The sequence below is a fragment of the Lithobates pipiens genome, unplaced genomic scaffold (genome assembly GCF_037356315.1).
Source record: "Lithobates pipiens isolate NorthernLeopardFrog02 unplaced genomic scaffold, aLitPip1_a1.2 Scaffold_10, whole genome shotgun sequence".
In the NCBI taxonomy this organism is placed as follows: domain Eukaryota; kingdom Metazoa; phylum Chordata; class Amphibia; order Anura; family Ranidae; genus Lithobates; species Lithobates pipiens.
Genome location: NW_027507686.1, coordinates 177,287,300 through 177,311,619, shown reverse-complemented (window position 1 = coordinate 177,311,619; position 24,320 = coordinate 177,287,300). Strand labels below are relative to the sequence as shown.

General features: G+C 42.2%; 1 protein-coding gene across 3 annotated transcripts in view; it reads right to left on the bottom strand.

Moving 5' to 3' along the window:
• The window catches only part of LOC143935931 (mucin-5AC-like), a 251,510-nt gene that overhangs the window by 61,684 nt on the left and 165,506 nt on the right, over positions 1-24,320 (bottom strand). For all 3 annotated transcript variants that reach the window (XM_077460154.1, XM_077460146.1, XM_077460163.1), the window contains 4 exons: positions 18,259-18,387; positions 14,880-15,024; positions 12,071-12,114; positions 992-6,439 (listed from right to left, as the gene is read on the bottom strand). In XM_077460154.1, the coding sequence (XP_077316280.1) occupies positions 992-6,439; positions 12,071-12,114; positions 14,880-15,024; positions 18,259-18,387 (5,766 nt within the window). The remainder of the gene's footprint in view (positions 1-991; positions 6,440-12,070; positions 12,115-14,879; positions 15,025-18,258; positions 18,388-24,320) is intronic.

Genomic DNA, 24,320 nt, shown 5'->3' with positions numbered 1-24,320 from the left:
AAAAGATTTATTATACTTCTTGACTGCCTTGCTTTTTTCTGATCTGATTTGACCTAGCTACACTCTTTCCTGATACCTGCCCATGACCTCTGATGGACCAGATGACTCTCGTTTGCCACCTGCCCAAAACCTTTGCCCGGACCTGACTATCCTTCTGCCTAGGATTTAATTTATATTCTACACACCATAGCTGTTTTGTTGCAGATATCCTACCGATGGACTGATCCTGAGGGCCACGCCCTGGTAACAGCTTAAAGTGAAGAAAACCAGTACAACAAGGGATTCTGTTTCACCTGCCAGGGGGCGCCATAACAAAACATATGAGATGAAGCTGATGTGGAAAGGGGTCATACAACAGGTCAATGTTTCATAGTTATAGTTAGTAAGGTTGAATAAAGACACCAGTCCATCCAGTTCAACCTGAGTGAGTGTCTACCCCTATTCCTGTACATTGCACACTCACATTGGTCTCTACCCTCAAAGAGCCCACAATCTAAGGTCCCCATTCATATACTAGGGCCAATTTTGGACAGAAGCCAATTAACCTACCTGCATGTCTTTGTATGTGGGAGGAAACCAGAATACCCAGAGGAAACCCACGCAGGCACAGGGAGAACATGCAAACTCCAGGCAAGTAGTGTCGTGGTTGGGATTTGAACCAGCGACCCTTTTTACTGCTAGGTGAGAGTGCTAACTACTACACCACTGTGCCGCCCTAACACCACTGTGCCGCCCTAATGTAATGTAAAAAACAAAAAGACAAATCAACACAGTTGAAAAAAATAAATAAATGATAGTTTAAAAAGCCTGACTCAAAAAGGGTGGAAATGTTTAAACTGAATACAATAATGATATTCTGTATTTTTATTATTATTTAATTAAATTAAGAAACCCTTTTCGACATAAGACTATCGTAATGTATATCATAACCACCTGAAACACATATAAGGAAAAACTCTAGTAACAAAAGTATTAAAAAAGCAGTACATACTTGTGACTGTGCTTTTTCCAGATGTTGTGGTTGTTGTCAGAGAAGTAAAAAACGTGGGAGGCTTTATGCTTGAGGACAACGACACACTTGTGATTAAAGATGTTGATATACTGGGAAAAACACTTGGAGTAGTTGAAGGGCTGGATAGGGTGTTTGGGTTGGCTGATGGTACAGTGGTTGAAATGGGAGAGATTTTAGTTGTTGGTGAAGTGCTAGTTGATATTGTGGTCGTAGAAACAGAACTCTTATAGCCTATGCTTGTTGTTTTAGTGGAGGCATAGAGGGTTGATGTTGATGATGGAGAAGTAGCTGTAGTAGATGCTGTAGGTTGAGTTGGAACAGTTGGAAGACTGGATGGGGTGTTTGGTGTGGTTGATGATACAAAAGCAGTAGTTGTAGAGGTGGTAGTTAGTATAGCAGAGGTTGAGGTAGGAGAAATTTTAGTTGTTGGAGAAAAAGACGTGCTAGTTGGTATTGTGGTCGTAGAAACAGAACTCTCAGAGCTTATGCTTGTTGATGGAGAAGTAGCTGTAGTTGTTGTGGAAGATAGTTTAGTTGTTGGAGAAAAAAAAGTACTAGTTGACATTGTAGTTGTAGAAACAGAACTCTCAGTGCGACTGCTTGTTGTCTCAGGGGGGACACTTGAGGTGGATGAGGAATTTTCTGTCGTAGACTCTGATGTTGATGGAGAAGTAGCTGTAGTAGTTGTGGAAGAAGGGCAATTCTGTTTTTCACAACAGTAGAATCTTACTTTGTAATCAAGGCACATGTTAAATGGTCCCGGATTATCTTTATTTCTGCATATCAAGCCTGATTCAACACTGCATGTAGCATTTTGGTTTAAATCTTTAAAGGCCCTTCCAGAGTATGAACTAGCTTCACAATGAATATCCTGAACATGCGATTTATCCCTGCACTCTGAGTATCCTTTAGATTTCACTATCTCATAGCTTTCTTGATCTCCTGATTCAGCCGTTGATGTTGGATAATTTTCATTATACCACTTTGTCCAAAAACAATAATAGCAAGAAGTTGTGGTTGGACCTGTAGATGTTGGTGAAGGACTGGATGCTGTAGGTTGAGTTGGAACAGTTGGAAGACTGGATGGGGTGCTTGGTGTGGTTGATGATACAAAAGCAGTAGTTGTAGAGGTGGTAGTTAGTATAGCAGAGGTTGAGGTAGGAGAAATTTTAGTTGTTGGAGAAAAAGACGTGCTAGTTGGTATTGTGGTCGTAGAAACAGAACTCTCAGAGCTTACGCTTGTTGATGGAGAAGTAGCTGTAGTTGTTGTGGAAGATAGTTTAGTTGTTGGAGAAAAAAAAGTACTAGTTGACATTGCAGTTGTAGAAACAGAACTCTCAGTGCGACTGCTTGTTGTCTCAGGGGGGACACTTGAGTTGGATGAGGAATTTTCTGTCGTAGACTCTGATGTTGATGGAGAAGTAGCTGTAGTAGTTGTGGAAGAAGGGCAATTCTGTTTTTCACAACAGTAGAATCTTACTTTGTAATCAAGGCACATGTTAAATGGTCCCGGATTATCTTTATTTCTGCATATCAAGCCTGATTCAACACTGCATGTAGCATTTTGGTTTAAATCTTTAAAGGCCCTTCCAGAGTATGAACTAGCTTCACAATGAATATCCTGAACATGCGATTTATCCCTGCACTCTGAGTATCCTTTAGATTTCACTATCTCATAGCTTTCTTGATCTCCTGATTCAGCCGTTGATGTTGGATAATTTTCATTATACCACTTTGTCCAAAAACAATAATAGCAAGAAGTTGTGGTTGGACCTGTAGATGTTGGTGAAGGACTGGATGCTGTAGGTTGAGTTGGAACAGTTGGAAGACTGGATGGGGTGTTTAGTGTGGTTGATGATACAAAAGCAGTAGTTTTAGAGGTGGTAGTTAGTATAGCAGAGGTTGAGGTAGGAGAAATTTTAGTTGTTGGAGAAAAAGACGTGCCAGTTGGTATTGTGGTCATAGAAACAGAACTCTCAGAGCTTATGCTTGTTGATGGAGAAGTAGCTGTAGTTGTTGTGGAAGATAGTTTAGTTGTTGGAGAAAAAAAAGTACTAGTTGACATTGTAGTTGTAGAAACAGAACTCTCAGTGCGACTGCTTGTTGTCTCAGGGGGGACACTTGAGGTGGATGAGGAATTTTCTGTCGTAGACTCTGATGTTGATGGAGAAGTAGCTGTAGTAGTTGTGGAAGAAGGGCAATTCTGTTTTTCACAACAGTAGAATCTTACTTTGTAATCAAGGCACATGTTAAATGGTCCCGGATTATCTTTATTTCTGCATATCAAGCCTGATTCAACACTGCATGTAGCATTTTGGTTTAAATCTTTAAAGGCCCTTCCAGAGTATGAACTAGCTTCACAATGAATATCCTGAACATGCGATTTATCCCTGCACTCTGAGTATCCTTTAGATTTCACTATCTCATAGCTTTCTTGATCTCCTGATTCAGCCGTTGATGTTGGATAATTTTCATTATACCACTTTGTCCAAAAACAATAATAGCAAGAAGTTGTGGTTGGACCTGTAGATGTTGGTGAAGGACTGGATGCTGTAGGTTGAGTTGGAACAGTTGGAAGACTGGATGGGGTGTTTGGTGTGGTTGATGATACAAAAGCAGTAGTTGTAGAGGTGGTAGTTAGTATAGCAGAGGTTGAGGTAAGAGGAATTTTAGTTGTTGGAGAAAAAGACGTGCTAGTTGGTATTGTGGTCGTAGAAACAGAACTCTCAGAGCTTATGCTTGTTGATGGAGAAGTAGCTGTAGTTGTTGTGGAAGATAGTTTAGTTGTTGGAGAAAAAAAAGTACTAGTTGACATTGCAGTTGTAGAAACAGAACTCTCAGTGCGACTGCTTGTTGTCTCAGGGGGGACACTTGAGGTGGATGAGGAATTTTCTGTCGTAGACTCTGATGTTGATGGAGAAGTAGCTGTAGTAGTTGTAGAAGAAGGGCAATTCTGTTTTTCACAACAGTAGAATCTTACTTTGTAATCAAGGCACATGTTAAATGGTCCCGGATTATCTTTATTTCTGCATATCAAGCCTGATTCAACACTGCATGTAGCATTTTGGTTTAAATCTTTAAAGGCCCTTCCAGAGTATGAACTAGCTTCACAATGAATATCCTGAACATGCGATTTATCCCTGCACTCTGAGTATCCTTTAGATTTCACTATCTCATAGCTTTCTTGATCTCCTGATTCAGCCGTTGATGTTGGATAATTTTCATTATACCACTTTGTCCAAAAACAATAATAGCAAGAAGTTGTGGTTGGACCTGTAGATGTTGGTGAAGGACTGGATGCTGTAGGTTGAGTTGGAACAGTTGGAAGACTGGATGGGGTGTTTGGTGTGGTTGATGATACAAAAGCAGTAGTTGTAGAGGTGGTAGTTAGTATAGCAGAGGTTGAGGTAAGAGGAATTTTAGTTGTTGGAGAAAAAGACGTGCTAGTTGGTATTGTGGTCGTAGAAACAGAACTCTCAGAGCTTATGCTTGTTGATGGAGAAGTAGCTGTAGTTGTTGTGGAAGATAGTTTAGTTGTTGGAGAAAAAAAAGTACTAGTTGACATTGCAGTTGTAGAAACAGAACTCTCAGTGCGACTGCTTGTTGTCTCAAGGGGGACACTTGAGGTGGATGAGGAATTTTCTGTCGTAGACTCTGATGTTGATGGAGAAGTAGCTGTAGTAGTTGTGGAAGAAGGGCAATTCTGTTTTTCACAACAGTAGAATCTTACTTTGTAATCAAGGCACATGTTAAATGGTCCCGGATTATCTTTATTTCTGCATATCAAGCCTGATTCAACACTGCATGTAGCATTTTGGTTTAAATCTTTAAAGGCCCTTCCAGAGTATGAACTAGCTTCACAATGAATATCCTGAACATGCGATTTATCCCTGCACTCTGAGTATCCTTTAGATTTCACTATCTCATAGCTTTCTTGATCTCCTGATTCAGCAGTTGATGTTGGATAATTTTCATTATACCACTTTGTCCAAAAACAATAATAGCAAGAAGTTGTGGTTGGACCTGTAGATGTTGGTGAAGGACTGGATGCTGTAGGTTGAGTTGGAACAGTTGGAAGACTGGATGGGGTGTTTGGTGTGGTTGATGATACAAAAGCAGTAGTTGTAGAGGTGGTAGTTAGTATAGCAGAGGTTGAGGTAGGAGAAATTTTAGTTGTTGGAGAAAAAGACGTGCTAGTTGGTATTGTGGTCGTAGAAACAGAACTCTCAGAGCTCATGCTTGTTGATGGAGAAGTAGCTGTAGTTGAAGATAGTTTAGTTGTTGGAGAAAAAAAAGTACTAGTTGGTATTGTGGTCGTAGAAACAGAACTATCAGAGCTTATGCTTGTTGTTTTAGTGGAGGCGTAGAGGTTAGACTGTGTTACACTTGAGGTGGATGAGGGATTTGCTGTCGTAGACTCTGATGTTGATTTTGATGGAGAAATAGCTGTAGTTGTTGTGGAAGATAGTTTAGTTGTTGAAGAAAAAAAAGTACTAGTTGGCACTGCGGTTGTAGAAACAGAACTCTCAGTGCGACTGCTTGTTGTCTCAGGGGGGGCATAAAGGGTAGATTGTGTTACACTTGAGGTGGATGAGGGATTTGCTGCTGTAGATTCTGATGTTGATTTTGATGGAGAAGAAGCTGTAGTAGTCTTGACAGAAGTAAATGTAGGAGTGGAGTGGATAGTTTGTGTAGTAGTGGATGTACTGAAAGTCATTTTAGAACGTGTAGTAGTATCTGTAGATAATGATGGGAAATTAGATATTCCTGTTGATTTTACAGGTGTTTGTTCTCCATGTACGCTTGTTACTTTAGTTGATAAAAATGAAGTCGTTTTTGTAGTTGGAACGTCAGCCAAACAAAGTGAGAAATCATCACAGCACTTAAAGCGCATTTCTAAACTTCTGCATGCTTTCATGAGCCCATCCTGGATACTGTCAATACATTCTGACTCATTTGTTACATTACAAATGGAATGTACTCTCTGCTTTGACCTGGGCAGATCAGTGTTAGAATCTGAAAGTCTACACTCTATCTCGTGAGCATAGAATTCATCTTTGCAGATTACTTTTCTATTGGTTGTGATTGTGTGATTCATTTCCCTATCACTTTTTTCGTTTTCTAAAAGTTTGGATTCATTATACCATTGTGTCCAGCGACACTGAGGACTACATGGTGGTGGTCTTGTTGTTGTTGTTGTTGTTGTTGTTGCTGTTGCTGCTGCTGTTGCTGTTGTTGTTGCTGTTGTTGCTGTTGTTGTCTTATCCTGTCCTGATGGGTTGGGTGTAGTAGTGCATAAATTACTGAGAGTGACAATGGTTCCATTGACATCACACTTCATTTGCTTGCAGCTTCCATCTTTATCACTGAAGCTTGAAATCTTTTCTGAGATATTATACATTTTTCCTTCATGTTCACAGCGACAAGCTGAGTGAGAAAAAAAAAAATGTGAAAAGTAACCACTCACTGTTAGCCTTTTGAGAATTATTTTTTTTTTTTATATATTAATGTAGTAATTCCAGTTAATCTATTACTTATTAAACACATAAATGACTGCAGTACTGCATGTTCATAATACTTAGGAGTCTATTCAGAAAAAAAAATTGCTTTGCAAATGTCTCAGCATTTGGGGAAAAGTCACAAATAATACCCTTGTTTGTAATACAGTGAGCAAAATAAGTATTGAACTCATCAGCATTTTATAGGCAAATATATTTCTAAAGGTAATATTGACACAACATTTTCACCACATGTCGGTAACAACCCATGCAATCCATACATACAAAGAAACAAATACAAATACATTCAGAAGTTTAGTTATGTGTAATAAAATGGAATTGCACAGGTGAAAAGTATTGAACACATGAAGAAAGGGAGATGCAAAAAGGCATGGAGGGTCAAGACACCAGCTGAAATCTATCAATAATTAGAAAGCAATCCCTCCCCTTGTCATTGCAAATTATTATCAGCTGGTTCAGTTTTAACTGATGGCCTATACAACGGTGTCTCATTACCAAGGTGTCACATAAGAAATATCTATTGGTGGATAAAAGCAAAAAGCTGTCTCTGCAACCTTATTGTTACAAAACATACTGATGTCATTGGTTACAGAAGGATTTATAAACTTCTGAATGTTCCAGTGAGCACTGTTGGGGCCATATTTTGGAAATGTAAAGAACATAATTTCACCCTATACTGGCCACGACCAGGTGTTCCTCGCAATATTTCCGACTGAGGAGTCAAAAGAATTATCAGAAGAGTTGTCCAAGAGCCTAAGACAACTTGTAAAGAGCTTGAGAAAAACCTGGAATTAGCAGGTACAATTGTTTCAAAGAAAACAATTAGTAATGCACTCAACCGCCATGGCCTGTATGCATGCCCACCACAGAACCGCCATCACTGAATTAAAAGCATATTGAAGCTCTGCTAAAGTTTGCTGCACAACATTTAGACAAGCCTGTGAAATACTAGGAGATTATAGTCTGGTCAGATGAGACCAAAATCGAATTCTTTGGATGCCATAATATACACCATGGCTGGAGGTCAAATGGCATTGCACATCACTCCACACTGAAGTTTGGAGGTGGGAACATCATGGTGCGGGGCTGTTTTTCAGCATATCGTACTGGAAAACTTAATTTCATTAATTTTATTAAAGGAAAGATGACTGGAAAAATGTATCGAGACATTTTTGATAAAAATCTGCTGTCATTTCCCAGGATGATGAAGATGAAACAAGGGTAGACATTTCAGCAAGACAATGATCCCAAACACAAAGCCAGGGAAACTCTCAATTGGATTCAAAGAAAGTAAATAAAGCTGCTAGAATGGCCCAGCCAATCACCTGACTTATCCAATGGAAAATCTATGGAAAGAACAAAAGATCAGAGTTCATAGAAAATGGCCCACGGAACCTTCAAGATTTGAAGACTATTTGTGTGGAAGAATGGGCCAAAATCACACCTGAGCAATGCATGCACCTACTTTTTCCATACAAGAGGCATCTTAACTTAAAGTCCTTACCAACAAACGATTTTGTGACAAGTATTAAATACATTTCAGTTAGTGTGTTCAATACTTTTTCTCTGTGTCATTGCATTTTATTACACATACCTTAATTTCTGAACATATTTCTTTTGGTGTATATGTATGTATAGATTGCATGGGTTGTTACTGACATGTGGTGAAAATGTCAATAACACCTTTAGAAATATATTTACCTTGAAAAATAGTTATGTGTTCAATACTTATTTTGCCCACTGTTTGTGTGAAATATCAATATCCATTGCCTTTTGCAGAATGAATGAAACGTTTTCTAACTATCCTTGAGAAAATATATTTAAGAAGAAGCTACCTGAAGAGTTAAAGAACATTTGGCCAATAGAGAAAATAGCCTAACACTGTAAGCTAAAAACATTCGACCAGAAAAGGAAAAAAATGAGGGACACCTCTGCGCTGTGTACAAAGTTTATGGAAATCTGTACCTTATTCAAAAGGTTCAGCAAACAATCGTCCAGCTACTTCTGGAAGTCAAATATTTAGTTATGGTATTATTACACAGTTTTATGCTCTGGGCTCCTGGTTAGGAATCTGGCAGGGACAGCCCTGGCAAAGGCACCTTGTCACCATGTTGAGGACAAGTGCCTCTTCCTCACAACCCTGGCCCAGTACTTGTGGAGATCTGTGTGCTCATGGATTAGAAGAATCTGGAAGCCCCCATTTAACAATAGGAAGCCCCACTTGCTACACAAGCTTAAATGTAGCCTGTGGAACAAAATAACAAGCATTTTGAAAAGCCTCTATAAGATAACAACATTTGTTCTCATTTTTTTTTTTTTTTTTTTAGTTACAATACATCACCCTTCTAAACTCAGAAAATTTGAGTTTTCAACTGCTTGTCAACCATATAACTTACATATATCATGGCAAGATGGCTCTACTGCACTGGATTGCGTACTTAGCACTGGTTGGGGGTGCGCAACAGGAGCCAATCAGTGGGTACCACAGACTCGATGTCCGCTGGCACCCACACATTGTTCATTATACAGGCAGAAAAGCAGTTAAACAAGGCAGATTGCCGTTCTTTCAGCGGGTAAGGCATTGATCCTTTGTTCCTGCAAAGCAGGGGCACGGATCTATGCCTTCCCCTAGTAAAAGCACCTCCCCCACAGTACACAAGCACTAGCTAGGCACACAGTTAACCCTTTGTATTTGTGAGAAAAAAAACATCAATTTTAATTGGGTACAGCGTCACACAACTGTGAAATTGTCAGTTAAAATAATGCAGTGCTGTATCGCAAAAAATGGCCTGGTCATGAGGGGGGGGGGGGGGGGACTTCCAGAGGTAAAGTGGTTAAAGCTCTCTCTTTTTCATGACCACTCTTTAGTAATCCTTAGATAAAAGCACTTGTATGCTCAGCTTCTAATTTTCAGTCTCCGTGTTCGCTCGACCTGGGTGAGATTGAGATTCAAAATAAAGCATGATGTTTAACCACTTCAGCCCTAGAAGGCTTACCCCCCCTTCATGATCATGCCATTTTCTGCGATACAGCGATACGGCACTGCGTTACTTGTACTGACAATTGCTCAGTCGTGTGATGCTGTACCCAAATAAAATTGAATTCCTTTTTTCCCACAAATAGAGCTTTCTTTTGGTGGTATTTGATCACCTCTGCGGTTTTTATTTTTTGCACTATAAATAAAAAAAGTTTGATAATTTAAAAAAAAAAACAATAATATTTTATTTACTTTCTGCTATAAAACACATTCAATAAAAAAAATGTAAAAAATCTAGATTCTTCATCAGTTTAAGTATTCTGCTACATATTTTGGTAAAAAAATCCCAATAAGTGTATATTGATTGGTTATGCACAAAAATGATAGAGTCTACAAACTATGGGATAGATTTATGGCATTTTTTATTTATTAATTTATTTACTATTAATGGCGAAGATCAGCTATTTGTCGCAGAACTGCGACATTATGCTAAAACTATGCACTGTTACTGTACTAATGACACTGGCAGGGAAGGGGTTAACATCAGGGGTGATCAAAGGATTAAGTGTGTCCCTATGGGGTGCTTGATAACTGTGTGGGGGATGGTCTGACTGGATGAAGACAGAGATCCGTATTCCCGCTTGGCAAGGACACAAGATCTCTATCTTCTTCCCTGTCAGAATGGCGATATGCCTTGTTTACATAGACAGATCGCCATTCTGGCTCCCTGGGGAACGCTTGTGGGTGGCCGGCGAACATTGGGTCCGCCGGACCCACTGTTTGGCTCCCTCTCTGTATTGCACGAAACAACGTACAGGTATGCCGTTTCATGCAATAGAGTCAACCTGCCGCAGTACATCTGTGGTAGACGGTTGGCAAGTGGTTAACATTGATTGTCTGTCAACCATATTTTAACCCTTTCCATTCTTGGAATCCTTTGACTTTAATTTTCCATAAATCCTTTTATCACGAACTGTGGTATAGACATTTTTATGACTTTTCTGAGGTATACCTCAAGTTGTTACCATCACCCCCCCCCCCCCCCCCCAGTGCTCAGTGCTGGATTAATGCCGTGTACACACGAACAGACTTTTCGGCAGCAAAGGTCAGACGGAATGAATTGCAGGACAATTTGATCGTGTTTGGGCTTCATCTGACCTTTGTTGTCGTAAAATCAGATGGACTTTAGATTTAGAACATGTTTCATATCCTTCCGACGGACTCGAGTCCGGTCGAAAAATCAGTTCATATTCTAGTCTGGTCGTACATCATCAAGTTTGAATCTGTCAGACTTTGGTGTGATTGTATGTGGCCAAAACAGTTATTTCGGAAAGTCCGTCGGAAGTCCGCCGAAAGTCAGACGGGAAGACCGTCGGACTTAGTCTGCCGGAAAGTCCGGTCATGAGTACACGGCATAAGAGGAATCTTTTGTTGTTTTGCACAACACCATCCCTGCTGTTTTGGTTCCCCTCTAGTTGCAGAGGGTTAATATTCATGACACAGACTGCCATATGTTGGTTTTCTAAACAGCGCCTGAACTTTTTAGTAGTACATTTGCACTGTAAGAGGACAGTTTTTTTTTCTTTTTAGTTTTTTGCATTGGAAGAAGTGATATTGATATGAGTGATATTCAGTTGTGAAATATATCAATATCCATATATCTATATTCTTTATGTGCTGCACTTTGTTATACATTATCTGGTGTGCGCGGTGTTGAGGTATTGTGTCAGCTGCAGGCTTGTATATTGTGAACTAGCACCAATTTTTGCCTCTTTTTTTTTTTAATAAACTTTTTTAAGCAAATTCTCCCCTTTGAGAGCCAGCAGCTGACACTTCCTGCAACTGCTGGCTCTCAACCTTGGCTGACATTTACAGCCAGTGTCCTCACTGATGGCAGGGTATCAGTCAAAGTGGTTCCTGCTCATGTTACTGCTATACAGTAGAATATATATAACTGTGTGCACACTTATCACTGCTAGACTGAAGGTTGAAGCAGAGATCTTCTGCTTTACATGTGATCATTATGTCAGTTCTGATTAATAATCACGTGTAGACCAGGGGCTTCACTAATAGAAATGTAAGCCTTCAACACTGGCACCCTCAGCCTAATTCATTCCTCCTCCCCCAAACCCAATCTCCCCTGAGTGCAACCTCCCGGAAAACACGTCATAGGACCAAGGAGGCTGCGGGAATATTCACAGATCACAGCGTAGCTCGCACATGTACAGCTGGAATCTGGCTGTAAAGTCACAGCAAGCTTCCAACAATAAGCCTAGTGGCACCAGGGACCCAAAGACCAGCTGAAAACTGGCCCAGGTTAGGACAGCACTGGATTCCTGCAAAGGTAAGTGTCACTTTTTTTTTAAAGTCAACAACTACATAATCTGTTTTGTTGACATGTAATAATAAAAAAAAACTGTAGATCCACTTTAAGTTAACTGACATGTACTGGTACTGGTAAATTTGGCCTGGACATCTACACATCAACACCTTCTGGTCATGAAAGGCTTTACTAATTACACAAGCATTGATATTAACACAGATACCTAACAATTTGCATACCTGAGACATCATACTGGCATGATATACCTTTTGTTGAACACTCACTAAAAAAAAAAAAGGAAAACATATTTTATCCAGCTGAAGACCTGTTTTTTGACAACTGAAATTAAGCAGATTGAAGAGTCCAGCAATGCAGGCCAGTCATTATGACATGGTGCATCGCAAACCAAATACTTTGCCTAAAGCTTGAGTATATTGAGCTTTTTACCTTAGGTGTAAGGGAATACAAGCAGAGACAATAGGATTGACATACTAAAAGAAAATAGACTGTTCATTTTGCAAGTAATGTTGCACTTTGCAAGGGAATTTTTCCCAAAGCTTCATCCAATCCTGTTCAAGCAAAAATTCTGCTTTTTTTTTCCTTGCACATAATTGGGTATTGTTTGAAAATAATTTGCCACATTCCCTAAGCTCCGGGGATAATTGCCATGCATAGAGAAAATTCTTGAAAAAAGAAAAGCCTATTTTCCTTTAGTTAATCAACCCCAAAGACTATCATATAAAAGCCAAATAGGGTTAGCACAGAAAACAAGGGAAAACAGCACTAGAAGGTATAAGGGAGAGACAGCTGTCACAGCATAGGTTGGCAATTTATGCAACTCATAAAGAATGTGCTGTAAGTACAAATAGTGGGATTGTAAATTGTAGAACATTTAGGCTATAATTTTGGGCCGCTTTGATATAGCATGTTATATTTTTGGCATTTCAAGGTGTCAGTGGTGGGCCGTCAATAGGGGGCGCTCAGGTGCAGCCCCCCCCCCCCCAAAGTGGGACATGAAAAAAGAGAAAAAAAATGGGTCCTTTAAGAGCATCCAGTCACTGAACTGTCCACTAGAAGCTTGACTGCTGGAATCAGGTCATTGCAGCTGAAAAGCTTCACTGGGAGGTATTTTGAGTGTAAACAGGGCACGGGCCATGCGTCCTGAACACTTCCAGTCCCACTCTATTGGAGATAGGCGATTGGCGGGTCTGAAGGATGGTGGGCGGGGCTTATCACAGAACCATCACTTCTGGTTTCGCACTACTCACTTGGATGAAATGAAAGCAGAGTACGGCATGCCGGATAGGATTGCCACCTTATCCCTTTAAAACCGAACACATATTAATTACACAGGTTCTTTGACTGATTAATGTGGTAATTAAGCTCACTTGGTGCCTTATCTGCATTAAATTAGCCACAGAATCTGTGTAATTCATGTGTGTTCGGGTATAAAGAGATGAGGTGGCAACTCTACTGCTGGACCAGACGGGTAAGCTAACAGCGCCATCTGTCTCAGTGCTGCCCGCAGGCCTCAGCTGCTGTGCTGTGTGAGAGTGGCTCTGGGCAGCCATGTTTTCCGGGGGGTTGCCATGGTGCTGTTAGCCGCAGCTCCAGTAATCGGTGCTGCCAGCACAGGGGAAGGTATGCAGAGAGTCTAAGGGGGAAGGGGGGCTTCTGTAGAAAGAAGAATGTTAGTCTTGGTGTTACCGAGAAACTTCTGGAGTTGTGACATATATTCTAATAATAGGCTTTACTGGCAACACTGTGAGCATGCTGTATACTATAGGAGGTGTAATAATGTATTCATATCCTGATTATCAGTGTCCCCCCACCGGCTGTGTGTATATCATCATCATTATCACTCATCAGGAGGATTCATCTTCTGCTGTGACATTCCATCAACTCCTGGTCATCCACCTATCCTATGTGACAGGTGATTAACCCTTTCATCATTGGGGGATTTGTGATTTTGGAGCGGTAAAAGTCACAAGGCATTAAATATTATTGTTTTCCATACCCAGACATACACAAAGCAGTAAGGGCTCAATCACACTTGTGTGTCACACTAACTAATGTGCTCTTCTTGGTGCATTTTTCATGTGACAGCATACAACAGATGTGCCAAAAAAAGCTCCGCACCTTTTTGGGTGGTGACCTTCGTGGGCTTTAGATACTGAAAGGTCTTGACAACAAAACACACATTTCTTAGCCATGTTTGGAGTGCCGTTAAGACATAATTTATACCTGCGTTTTCTGGGAACGTGTGGAAAACACGGAAAACCTGTGCATGGTGCTCACATTCATTAGAAAACAAGAGACAGATGTGCCAAAACACGCGGTAAAAAAGCTTGCAACGCTTATCACCTGAAAAGGCGCAAGAGCCTCTTTTGGCACATTTGTCGCACATAGGGCATCCCATTCAAGAGAATAGGCCGTTAGATGCTGTCACGCACATTAGCATCCTTTTCCATCTTTATAAAGTTCCATTACCTACGCAGGTCTTTTGATATTGTCTCCGTCCGTCTCCCGTTGGGGGGGGGGGGGGGGCACTAATCGCCTCTGTCCGTCTCCCGTGAGGTTTATTTGCTGCCCCCCCCCCCCAAAATAGTAAGCAGCAGCCGCCACTGCTGTAGAGGGGAGCCATGACCGTGGTGAGTGCAGACTTGCCTAGAGGGGTTTGCTTATGCCCCACCCAAAAAAATGTTTGAACCAGCCGCCACTGCAAGGTGGTATAGCTATAGCACAGTGATGGCCGACCTTGGCACCTTATATGTTTTGGAACTACATTTCCTATGATGCTCATGCACTCTGCAATGTATTTGCGTTTTAAAGGAAATGTAGTTCCAAAACATCTAGGGTTCCAAGGTTCGCCATCACTGCTATTGCACCTCTTTCATTTGATTCTGTTGAGAGTTCATTATAGACTCCAGTCGGTCCTGTGTTGAACTGATATAAAAAAGTGCGTTTGTGTTTGTCAATCATCTACTAACCATGGACACCTTGCATGCTGAATTACACCAACACACAATTCCAATTTTCAGATCTTACCATGAATGACAGTTTTCTGTAGTTGGAACTTTTTCTCCATAGTTATAAAAGTTACCATTTTCATCATTACAGCCACATTGAGACACACACTTCATATTATCTTCATCTAAATATGGTGAAGATGCAGGGCAGCTGGGATAACAGCCTACAGAGCATTTAGAACAAAAGGAAAATACATACCATATGTTACATTTTATACGATGGAACAATTTCAAAATCACACAGTTACCATATGCTGCAAATGTTTAATTTTTATTTTTTTCTGGAAAGCCATCCGATGTATAAAACCTATAAGATGCAAAGGGAAGCCCAAAAAGTGGAAATCATGTCTGTAAATGCATACCTCCCAACCTTCTGAGATGGGAATGAAGGACACCTATTAGCAAAAGTATGTAGACATAGGACACAGCCATGCCACGACCCTTTAAAGGAAAACTATACAGAAAAAAATATGTTAAACCCACAAGTTCTTTTTTATTACAACTATTAAAGGCCCATTTTTTTATTTTTATTTTAAATGATGATTTATTTATTTTTTATTGCATTTTAGTGTAAATATGAGATCTGAGGTCTTTTTGATCCCCGATATCATATTTAAGAGGTCCTGTCATGCTTTTTTTCTATGTTTTTTTTTTTTTAAAGAATAGTGTAAAAATAAAAAATAAAAGTTAAAATAAATAAGAAAAAATAATGTTTTAAACGCGCCTGTCTTGCCAAGCTCACGTGCAGAAGCGAACGCATACGTGAGTAGCACCCACATATGAAAACGGTGTTCAAACCACACTGTAAGGTATTGCTGCGATCGGTAGAGCAAGAGCAATAATTTTAGCCCTAGACCTCCTCTGTAACTCAAAACATGCAACCTGTAGAATTTTTTAAACGTCAACTATGGAGATTTTTAAGGGTAAAAGTTTATTGCAATTCCACGAGCGGGAGCAGTATTGAAGTGTGACATGTTGGGTATCAATTTACTTGGCGTAACATTATCTTTCACAATATAAAAAAAATTGGGCTAACTTTACTGGTGTCTTATTTTTTAATAAGGGTTCTAAGTAATTTTATAGCAAAAAAAAAGCAGGGTCCAAGGGGTTAAAGCAGACGGTGATAAAGAAACACAACACTGCCTGCTTTAACCCCTTGCTTGCTGTACTGCACAAGGTCGCAGGGCACTTGCAGAGTCTCATTCACTTGAATGGGTCATGTTTGGCAGCTGCTACACCCACCAACCATGAAAGGGGGTATAACTCATGCTGTGGCTGTGAGATGTGTACACCACTGGGCATTGCATATAAAGGAGGTGCAGTTGGGGGGGGGATAATAAAAACATGTCTTAGCTATGGGGTTTTTCCACTCCAAGCTGAAAATGTAAATGAAACCATACTGTTCTGAGCCCCCTATAAGGCTGCTTTCACACTGATGTGCTGCAGTTTACCTGCACGGCGGGTACAGCACAGTGCATCTTCAACTTTCTAGGGTTAACTGAGCTTTACCATAGACTTCTATTATATCCTGTGGATGTGGTGCACTTTCTGAAAAGCGCCTCAGAACTCCTGCATTCAGAAAGTGCACCAAACCTGCAGTATATAATAGAAATATATAACTAAGCACAACAAACCCCCAGGAAAGCTGTGAATAAACTGCAGCACATCAGTGTGAAAGCAGCCCTATACTATTATGCCCAGTGTATTGCTTCATACTGACCTGAACATCTCTTCTTTCCTGCTACTGACACCACTCTGGAGTCAGGATATGACCCCTTTCACACTGGGGCATTTTGCAGGCACTATAGCGTTAAAAATAATGCCTGCAAACCACCCTAAAACAGCTGCTCCATTCACTCCAGTGTGAAAGCCCGAGGGCTTTCACATGGAGCGGTGCGCTGGCAGGGCATCAGAAAAAGTCCTGCCAGCAGCTTCTTTGGAGTGGTGAAGGAGTGGTGAACTCCTCCCCACCCCCTTTTTTGGCTAAAACCAGCCCGCTAGCAGCCGAATAGTGCCTCTAAAATTACAGTAAAGCGGCGCTAAAAATATTGCCGCTTTACTGCTGATGCTGGTGGCGGCACAATGTGAAAGGGGTCTAAGAGGTGGAGTGCAGTTGGTATGACTCCATATGGGATAGAAGTCGGTACTACAGAGGAGGCATCGGCTTATACAGCTCTTGCTTCCTACTACAGCTCCAACTTTACAAGTATTCCCTCTGCATTGCACTCTGTTTGATGCTCTGGAATGGCGAGTTAGCAAGCCCAGACAGGTGCAGCGGCATTTTGCAGGCGGATTTAACTCCTTTTTGGCTAAAACCGCCCCACTAGCAGCCGAATAGCGTCGCTAAGATGTCGGTAAAGCGGAACTAAAAATAGTATCGCTGCTTTACCTCTGATGCCGGTGGCGGCACAGTGTGAAAGGGGAATAAGAGGTGGAGTGAAGTTGGTAGCACTCCGTATGGGACAGAAGCCGGCACTAGAAAGGAGGCATCGGCTTATTGCTTCCTACTACAGCTCCAACTTTACAAGTATTCCCTCTGCACTGCACTCTGTTTGATGCTCTGGAATGGCGGGTTAGAAGACCGCGATCTACCAGCCACCTGGATGCGATCTACTGGTTGCTGACCCCAGATATAGATCATACCAAAATGAGGGACAAATGAGGAGGAAAGAGGGACAGATGGACTTTGTTCCAAAACAGGGACAGACGCTCAAAATCAGGGACAGTTGGGAGCTATGTAAATGTAAAGTGACTGAGATTAAAGGTGCATTAAGGTGAACAACCTTTTGTAGTGCAGCAGCACCCCAGAGTCCCCCTTTTACTTACCTGACCCTGATCTTTCCAGTGACGGGAACAAACCCAGCAGCTCCAGCTGCTGTCTCGGGTCCTCATTGGATAGATTGCTAGCAACTGCAGCCATTGGCTCCCACTGCTGTCAATCAAATCCAGTGACACGGGAGACAGGGGGCAGGGCTAAGTCCTGCTGTCTGTGTTAATGGACACAGCAGCAGGACTCAGGAGAGTACCTTCACAGGTGTCCCTTGGAATACGGGTCTCCGAGGGGGCACTCGATGCGGGGAGGAGCCAGGAGCACTGCTGGGGGACCCCAGAGGAGGAGGATCGGGCCACTCTGTGCAAAAATCCTTGCACAGAGGAGGTATGACATGTTTGTTATTTAAAAAAAACCTTTATAACCCCTTTATGTTGATTAGTTTTAAAAGCTTGTTCCTTCATTTTGCTCCAGATTGTACGCAGCAGTACTACCCTTGATGGGGGCTGTAGGAAAGAAGACTTTGTTCTATGTGTTGCTGCCCATGTGGTTCAGAATTTCTGAAACATGTTTTCTAAAGAATGAAAAAATTTAACATGTGTTCCTTGAACTGATTTTACTGACTTACCTTCAAGACCTGACAGTTCATAAAGACACTCTCCTTTGGGGTTCCTGCAGGTCTTCATACACTTGTCCCCACAAGGTTTGTAGTGCCATGCACATTCTCCAGCATCATTGTAGTAATCACAGAACATAGCTAGGGATTACAAGTACAGGTAAGGTTTATTATTTTAAACTGTAAGCATATAACCATAAATAAGCAAAAAAGAAATACTCAGCATGATTTTAATTCTTAGGCTCCGTGCACATTGGCTTAAAAAACATTGCTTCTACAGGAGTTTTGTGTTCTACCTGTAGAACCAGCTCAATGTTATCCTATGTGTCCAGGCACATTAGGATTATTACAGGTATATTTTGAGCTCAACGTTTAGAGGCAGAAAAAAAAAACCTTCTGGTTTGTGTTTCTGATTGGAGCTTACTAACGGAAAGAAGCAAACCTCTCCTAAAATCGTCTAAACTTTGTACAAAAAATGCTCTATATGAGCGTTTTTTACTGTCAAGAGAACAGACGTTTTTTATCTGGCAATACGTTACAGCCATGAGAAATGTTAAATTACATTTTTTCCTTTAGAAATGTAATTTTGCTGTTCTCATTCATTACACTATGTACAGCCGCATGGACTTGCCCCCTGAGCCATGATTGGCCAAAGGCACCCTGCCTTTGGCCAATCATGGCTCTCACAGCAGAGGGCCAAAGTATGCAGGTAAGTTGCATGCTTTGGACAATCAGCAGCCATCAATGCACTGCAAGATCTTGCAGTGCATTATGGGGCATTCCGCAGGTGCGCGAATTTCCCGCGAATGCCTCATAATGTTCTAAATTCGGCAAACGAGCAAACACTCCAGCTCATCCCTACTGCCTTCCATTGTGTGCCGGAGTGAGTGGCAGGTTTAGTGAGATTTGTTGGGGTGGAGGTCATTTTATAAGTACATGGGGATTCCTGTTGTCCCCGTATGATACCTATATACTCTCTCCTAATACACAATATTTCCCCCCGCCTTCCCCATTTTCGCCGCTGCCACCCATTTCTCATCTTATTGCTGACCACTGCTGTGAATGCCATATTCCCTGGCCTACGTCTTATTAGTACTGCAGGACTACCCGGGCCATGTGATTATTTTCTACAGTACCTACTTGAAGCTCCTGAAGAAGCGCGTAAGCGCAAAACATGTAGAGACTTGAGCTCCAGTTTGGTCTAAGGGTGGTTGTGCTGATGCATATGCAGTAGCGGCCCGTCCACAGGGGGCGCCTGAGCGCCCCCCCCCCAAGCTGTTAATAAAAAAATAAAAATAAAATAAAAAATGTCACTTTAAGAGTGACCAAGCACCAGACATGCGGCGGTCTATGGGAAGCTTCCCAGCCTGCAATCAGCAGAGATTGCAGGCTGGGAAGCTGATTTGCCCATGTGCAGGGCGTGTGCAGGGCGCACCCGATGCGCCCTAAACACTCCCCACTCTACAGTGATTTTTCTCCATCCTCTAGTGCATTTTTCCTATTGGCAGGGATGGAGGATGGTGGGCAGTGCTTTTTGAGTCACCACTTGCGGTTTCCCAGCTCACTGCGCTAGTATGCTGTAGACAGTAAGGGGGTCCATTGCTGGTATCTTGCAGAACCGGACTAGAGCTTATTCACCTCCCTGGGGATCAGTGACTCTTCACAACATGGGACTGAATTCCCCTAGAGCAGCCAGCAGCAGTGGATGTCACTCACAATCACAGTGAGTGTATGGAACAGCCAGCATGGATCACAGTAAGTGTGTGTGTAATGGCCAGCCTCTGCCCTCTACATAGAGGGCAGATAAGACTGTGAGAGTAAGGGATTGGGGAACAAGTGCACTGTGTCTGTGTTACTGTCTTACTTTCTCACTTTTGAGACCCCCCCCCCCCCCAACCTCCCTGCTTGGAATGTGTGTCTGTGCTGGAAGACTCATACTTGGCTGTGAGGGGACCGTGAACAAGTCCTGAGGAGGGGGGGGGGGGGGGGGGGGGGGGGAGTTGTACATGTCTGCCTGTGTGTGTGCTACACGGAGACATGGGAGGATTCTGACTGCATGCTAAGAGACCCCCTCCCCCACTGTATACACAAGATGTCACAGTACACAGTACACAGTCCCTGACCTGGTCACCAGTGGACACCTGGCAGCATTTGATGACACAATGGCTGTGTTCGATGGCACAGTGGCTGCGTTTGGGCACCATGGCTGCATGTGGGCACAGTGGCTGGTTTTGGGCACAGTGGCAAGGTTTAATAGCACATTTGATGCATTTGATGGCACAGTGGATGCGTTTGATGACACAGTGGATGCGTTTGGGCACAGTGGCTGCGTTTGGGCACAGTGGATGCATTTGGGCACAGTGGCTGCGTTTGATGGCACAGTGGCTGCGTTTGGGCACAGTAGATGCGTTTGGGCACAGTGGCTGCATTTGATGGCACAATGTCTGCGTTTGGGCACAATGTCTGCGTTTGGGCACAGTGGCTGCATTTGATGGCACAGTGGATGCGTTTGATGGCACAGTGGCTAGGTTTGACGACACAGTGGCTGCGTTTGGGCACAGTGGATGCGTTTGATGGCACAGTGGCTGCGTTTGGGCACAGTGAATGCGTTTGATGGCACAGTGGATGCGTTTGATGGCACAGTGGTTGCATTTGATGGCACAGTGGCTGCGTTTGGGCACAGTGGCTGCGTTTGATGGCACAGTGGATGCTTTTGGGCACAGTGGATGCGTATGGGCACAGTGGATGCGTTTGATGGCACAGTGGATGTGGTTGGGCACAGTGGATGCTTTTGATGGCACAGTGGCTGCAATTGATGGCACAGTGGCTGCGTTTGGGCACAATGGATGTGTATGATGGCACAGTGGATGCGTTTGATGGCAGAGTGGCTGCGTTTGGGCACAATGAATGCATATGATGGCACAGCGGATGCGTTTGATGGCACAGTGGTGGCAAAATATTTGAGCACCAGCCACTACTGTGCATATGTGGTAGCTTCTCTGGCATATAATGCTACAAATTTTAAATTTGACTTTGTTTGTCATTGCTTGTGTATATTGTGGGGCCTAAAAAGTCCATCTAGAGTTGGCTCCTGTTTTTCTGTCTTGCATCCACCCTATGGTGATACCTCCCTTCTAAATTCAACACAAACATTTTTTTGGACTGATGTCATCCCTATCTAGTTGTCTTTTGCTAAACTACTAAATCCCTCCCACTCTCCTAATCTCTGCAACATATACTAATTGTTGTTTAATGCAAAATAGGGCTAATTACCCTTCTCGAGTTAACACAGGAAGTGTGCACAGGACATAGGACATCAGATACATTCTAAAATTATCAACAGATATTTATGCACTTGAACATGAACAGATAGAAAAAAAATCTTTAATGTTATATGAAATGACCAAAAATGAGAAAATAGGAGAAGTTTTTGTTGGAGTTTATATACACTTTAAATATGCACGAAAGCTGCAACACTTTGGGTTTGATTTACTAATAGCTAAAGGAGAAAAAAGAGAGAATCAGCCTGATCCCCTGATTCTGCCTGATGAAAGAGCGCGGTCGTACGACAACCCCGACCCGCACGCTCAAGAAATGCGTTGCATACCCTCGGACGTCACAGCTCCGCGCCCTGGTCATCTCTGCCTCCCAAGCCTCGTTCCAAAGACCGCACATCTTGTGTCCACCATAAGCCGGCAAAAACACCTGTAGTGGACCCCATGTGAAAGGAACAGGAACACTAAAGATGACAGATGTGGACCGGATTACTGGCTGATGTCCCATAATCAGATATACCAGACGACCCTCTGTGTTTAATGCCTATTTTTTGCCTACTAAATGTGAGTGCAAAATCTTATGCTTTTATATTGAAAATAAATACTTTTTGAAACATCTACACCCAGAGGCGCCCCTCTCTCTCTTTTTTCTCCTTTATCTACAGCATTCCAAGAGCCCAAGTTTCAGCTCTTTTAGGTGGCAGCCCTGCATGTGGATTCATCCCCCCCCCCCTTCCTCTATTTATGAACTAAAGAACGTTCTATTTTTATTTTTATTTTTATTGTTATCTATTCCTGGACTTGACAAAGTAGTGCATCCCCTGCACTCACTGCTACATGTAATCTCACAGACTCCTTCTTTTTCTCCCTAGTGGGAACCTAATATCTTTGACTTGCGCCAAATACTTGTCTTATGTTGATTTACTAATAGCAAATAGTCTATTTACTTAGCGAAGTGAATTTTCACTTTGCAAGGGACTTTTCCTTTTGCTAAGTGAATTAAAGTGGTGTTGCCACCAAAAAATAAAAAATAGTTAAAAAATCTTAAAAAAAATAAAATAATAATAATTGGAAAAAAAAACTACTCACCTCTAAATGCCTGTTGCTAGGGTTCCCTCTTAGTCTGCCTTCTTCATTGTCCGGGCTGGTGACATCACTTCCCCTCGCGCCGCACAGTCATCTGGGACCTGTCACGTGTCCTAGATGACTGTGCGGCGTATCACTGAGCCCTGCGCCGCATGCGCAGTGGGTGCCTGGCTGTGAAGCCACAGCCGGATGCCCACAGTAAGAATGACGGCGCCGCGAGTGGAGCGGGGAACGAGGGGGGGGCTCCATTCCCCCCCTTCTCTGGACCCTGGGACAGGTAAGTGTCCGATTATTAAAAGTCAGCAGCTGCAGTATTTGTAGCTGCTGACTTTTATTTTTTTTTTTAGGGGGCACCCCACTTTACGTGAAACTCTGCTGACTTTCACCATCCAATTAAGTGCGAGCAAAAATACTTTTTTCTTTTTCCTTGCACGTTATTGGGTATTCTTTGCAAAGCGAGTTTTCACTACATTCACTAAGCTAAGGAATAATTTCCTTGCAAAGTGAAAATTCAATTTTCAAAATGAACATGGGCTTCTTCTTTACTAAATCAACCCAGTAGAATAATTTTTCATAGGCACAATGGTGTGCAGAAATTAAGCAACTGACTCCACCTATAGGTACCCTATGGTAACACAATTTTTCTCATAGAAGCACATTGAACAATAATAAAGGGTTATAACTATTACAATTTGAATGATATTTTGTAAACTACAACAATCTGCAAGTTATCTCTGGATAATACTGAGCAACGTTTCAGATCTGGCCTGGAACAGGGCAATCCGCAACTGGAAGTGATTTCAGGTTTTATTTTTTTGGGCAAAAAAACGTTAGTTCCCAAAAATAAAAAAAAACAGCTTCAGCTGCTATAGGTTGCATTCACACTTGCGAATGTACCTTGTGTGCGATCATATGAGGACCTCTGTTGGGCTGCCCATAATTAGCTGCAAGTAGGCAGCCCCATTAAATGCAATGGGAGGCTACTGGCTCTCGTAGCTAATAGCACCTACCCGCAAGTAATCACTCATGCAGTGATCACATGCAGACTGCCTGGGTTCAGGAATGATCACTGATATGTGATTGCTACTTGAGAGATGTGATTGGCATGAATAGCTGTGAGAGCTGGCAACCTCCTAGTGCTTTCAATGGGGCTGCCTACATGCAGATAATTTGAGGAATCCCTGTTGATGTTCTCACATCTGGTCCCACACAGGGGGCATTTACAAGTGTGAGTGGACCCATAGTCACCTACTCCATGATGCTGCTCTCCATAGACTTTGCTGCAATGCTTCTCTTCTGGGTTGAATGAAGTCCAGCATCATGTACCCAATGCTGAAACCTAATATGTACCCATGGCTCTTTACCATAAATATGAAATAAGATACAAGAGCAATGAAAAATTATGGGTTATGTATTATTTTCAGAAGCACTATGGAAACTTTTAAAAGTCAGCAGCTAAAAAAAAAGTAGCTGCTGACTTTTAATAAGGAGACTTACCTTTCCAGGGCGCCTGCGATGTCAGCCATCGAGGCCGACATGTTCTTCGGCTCTCGGGTCCCAGCGCCGCCATCCTCACTAAGGGAAACAGGCAGTGGAGCCTTTCGGCTTTACTGCCCGTTTCCTACTGCTCATGCACGAATCGCGCTGCGCTTTGTGAATGGGACAGGCTGTGTTCTGGAACACACAGTTACCAGAACACAGCGCGCACCATTA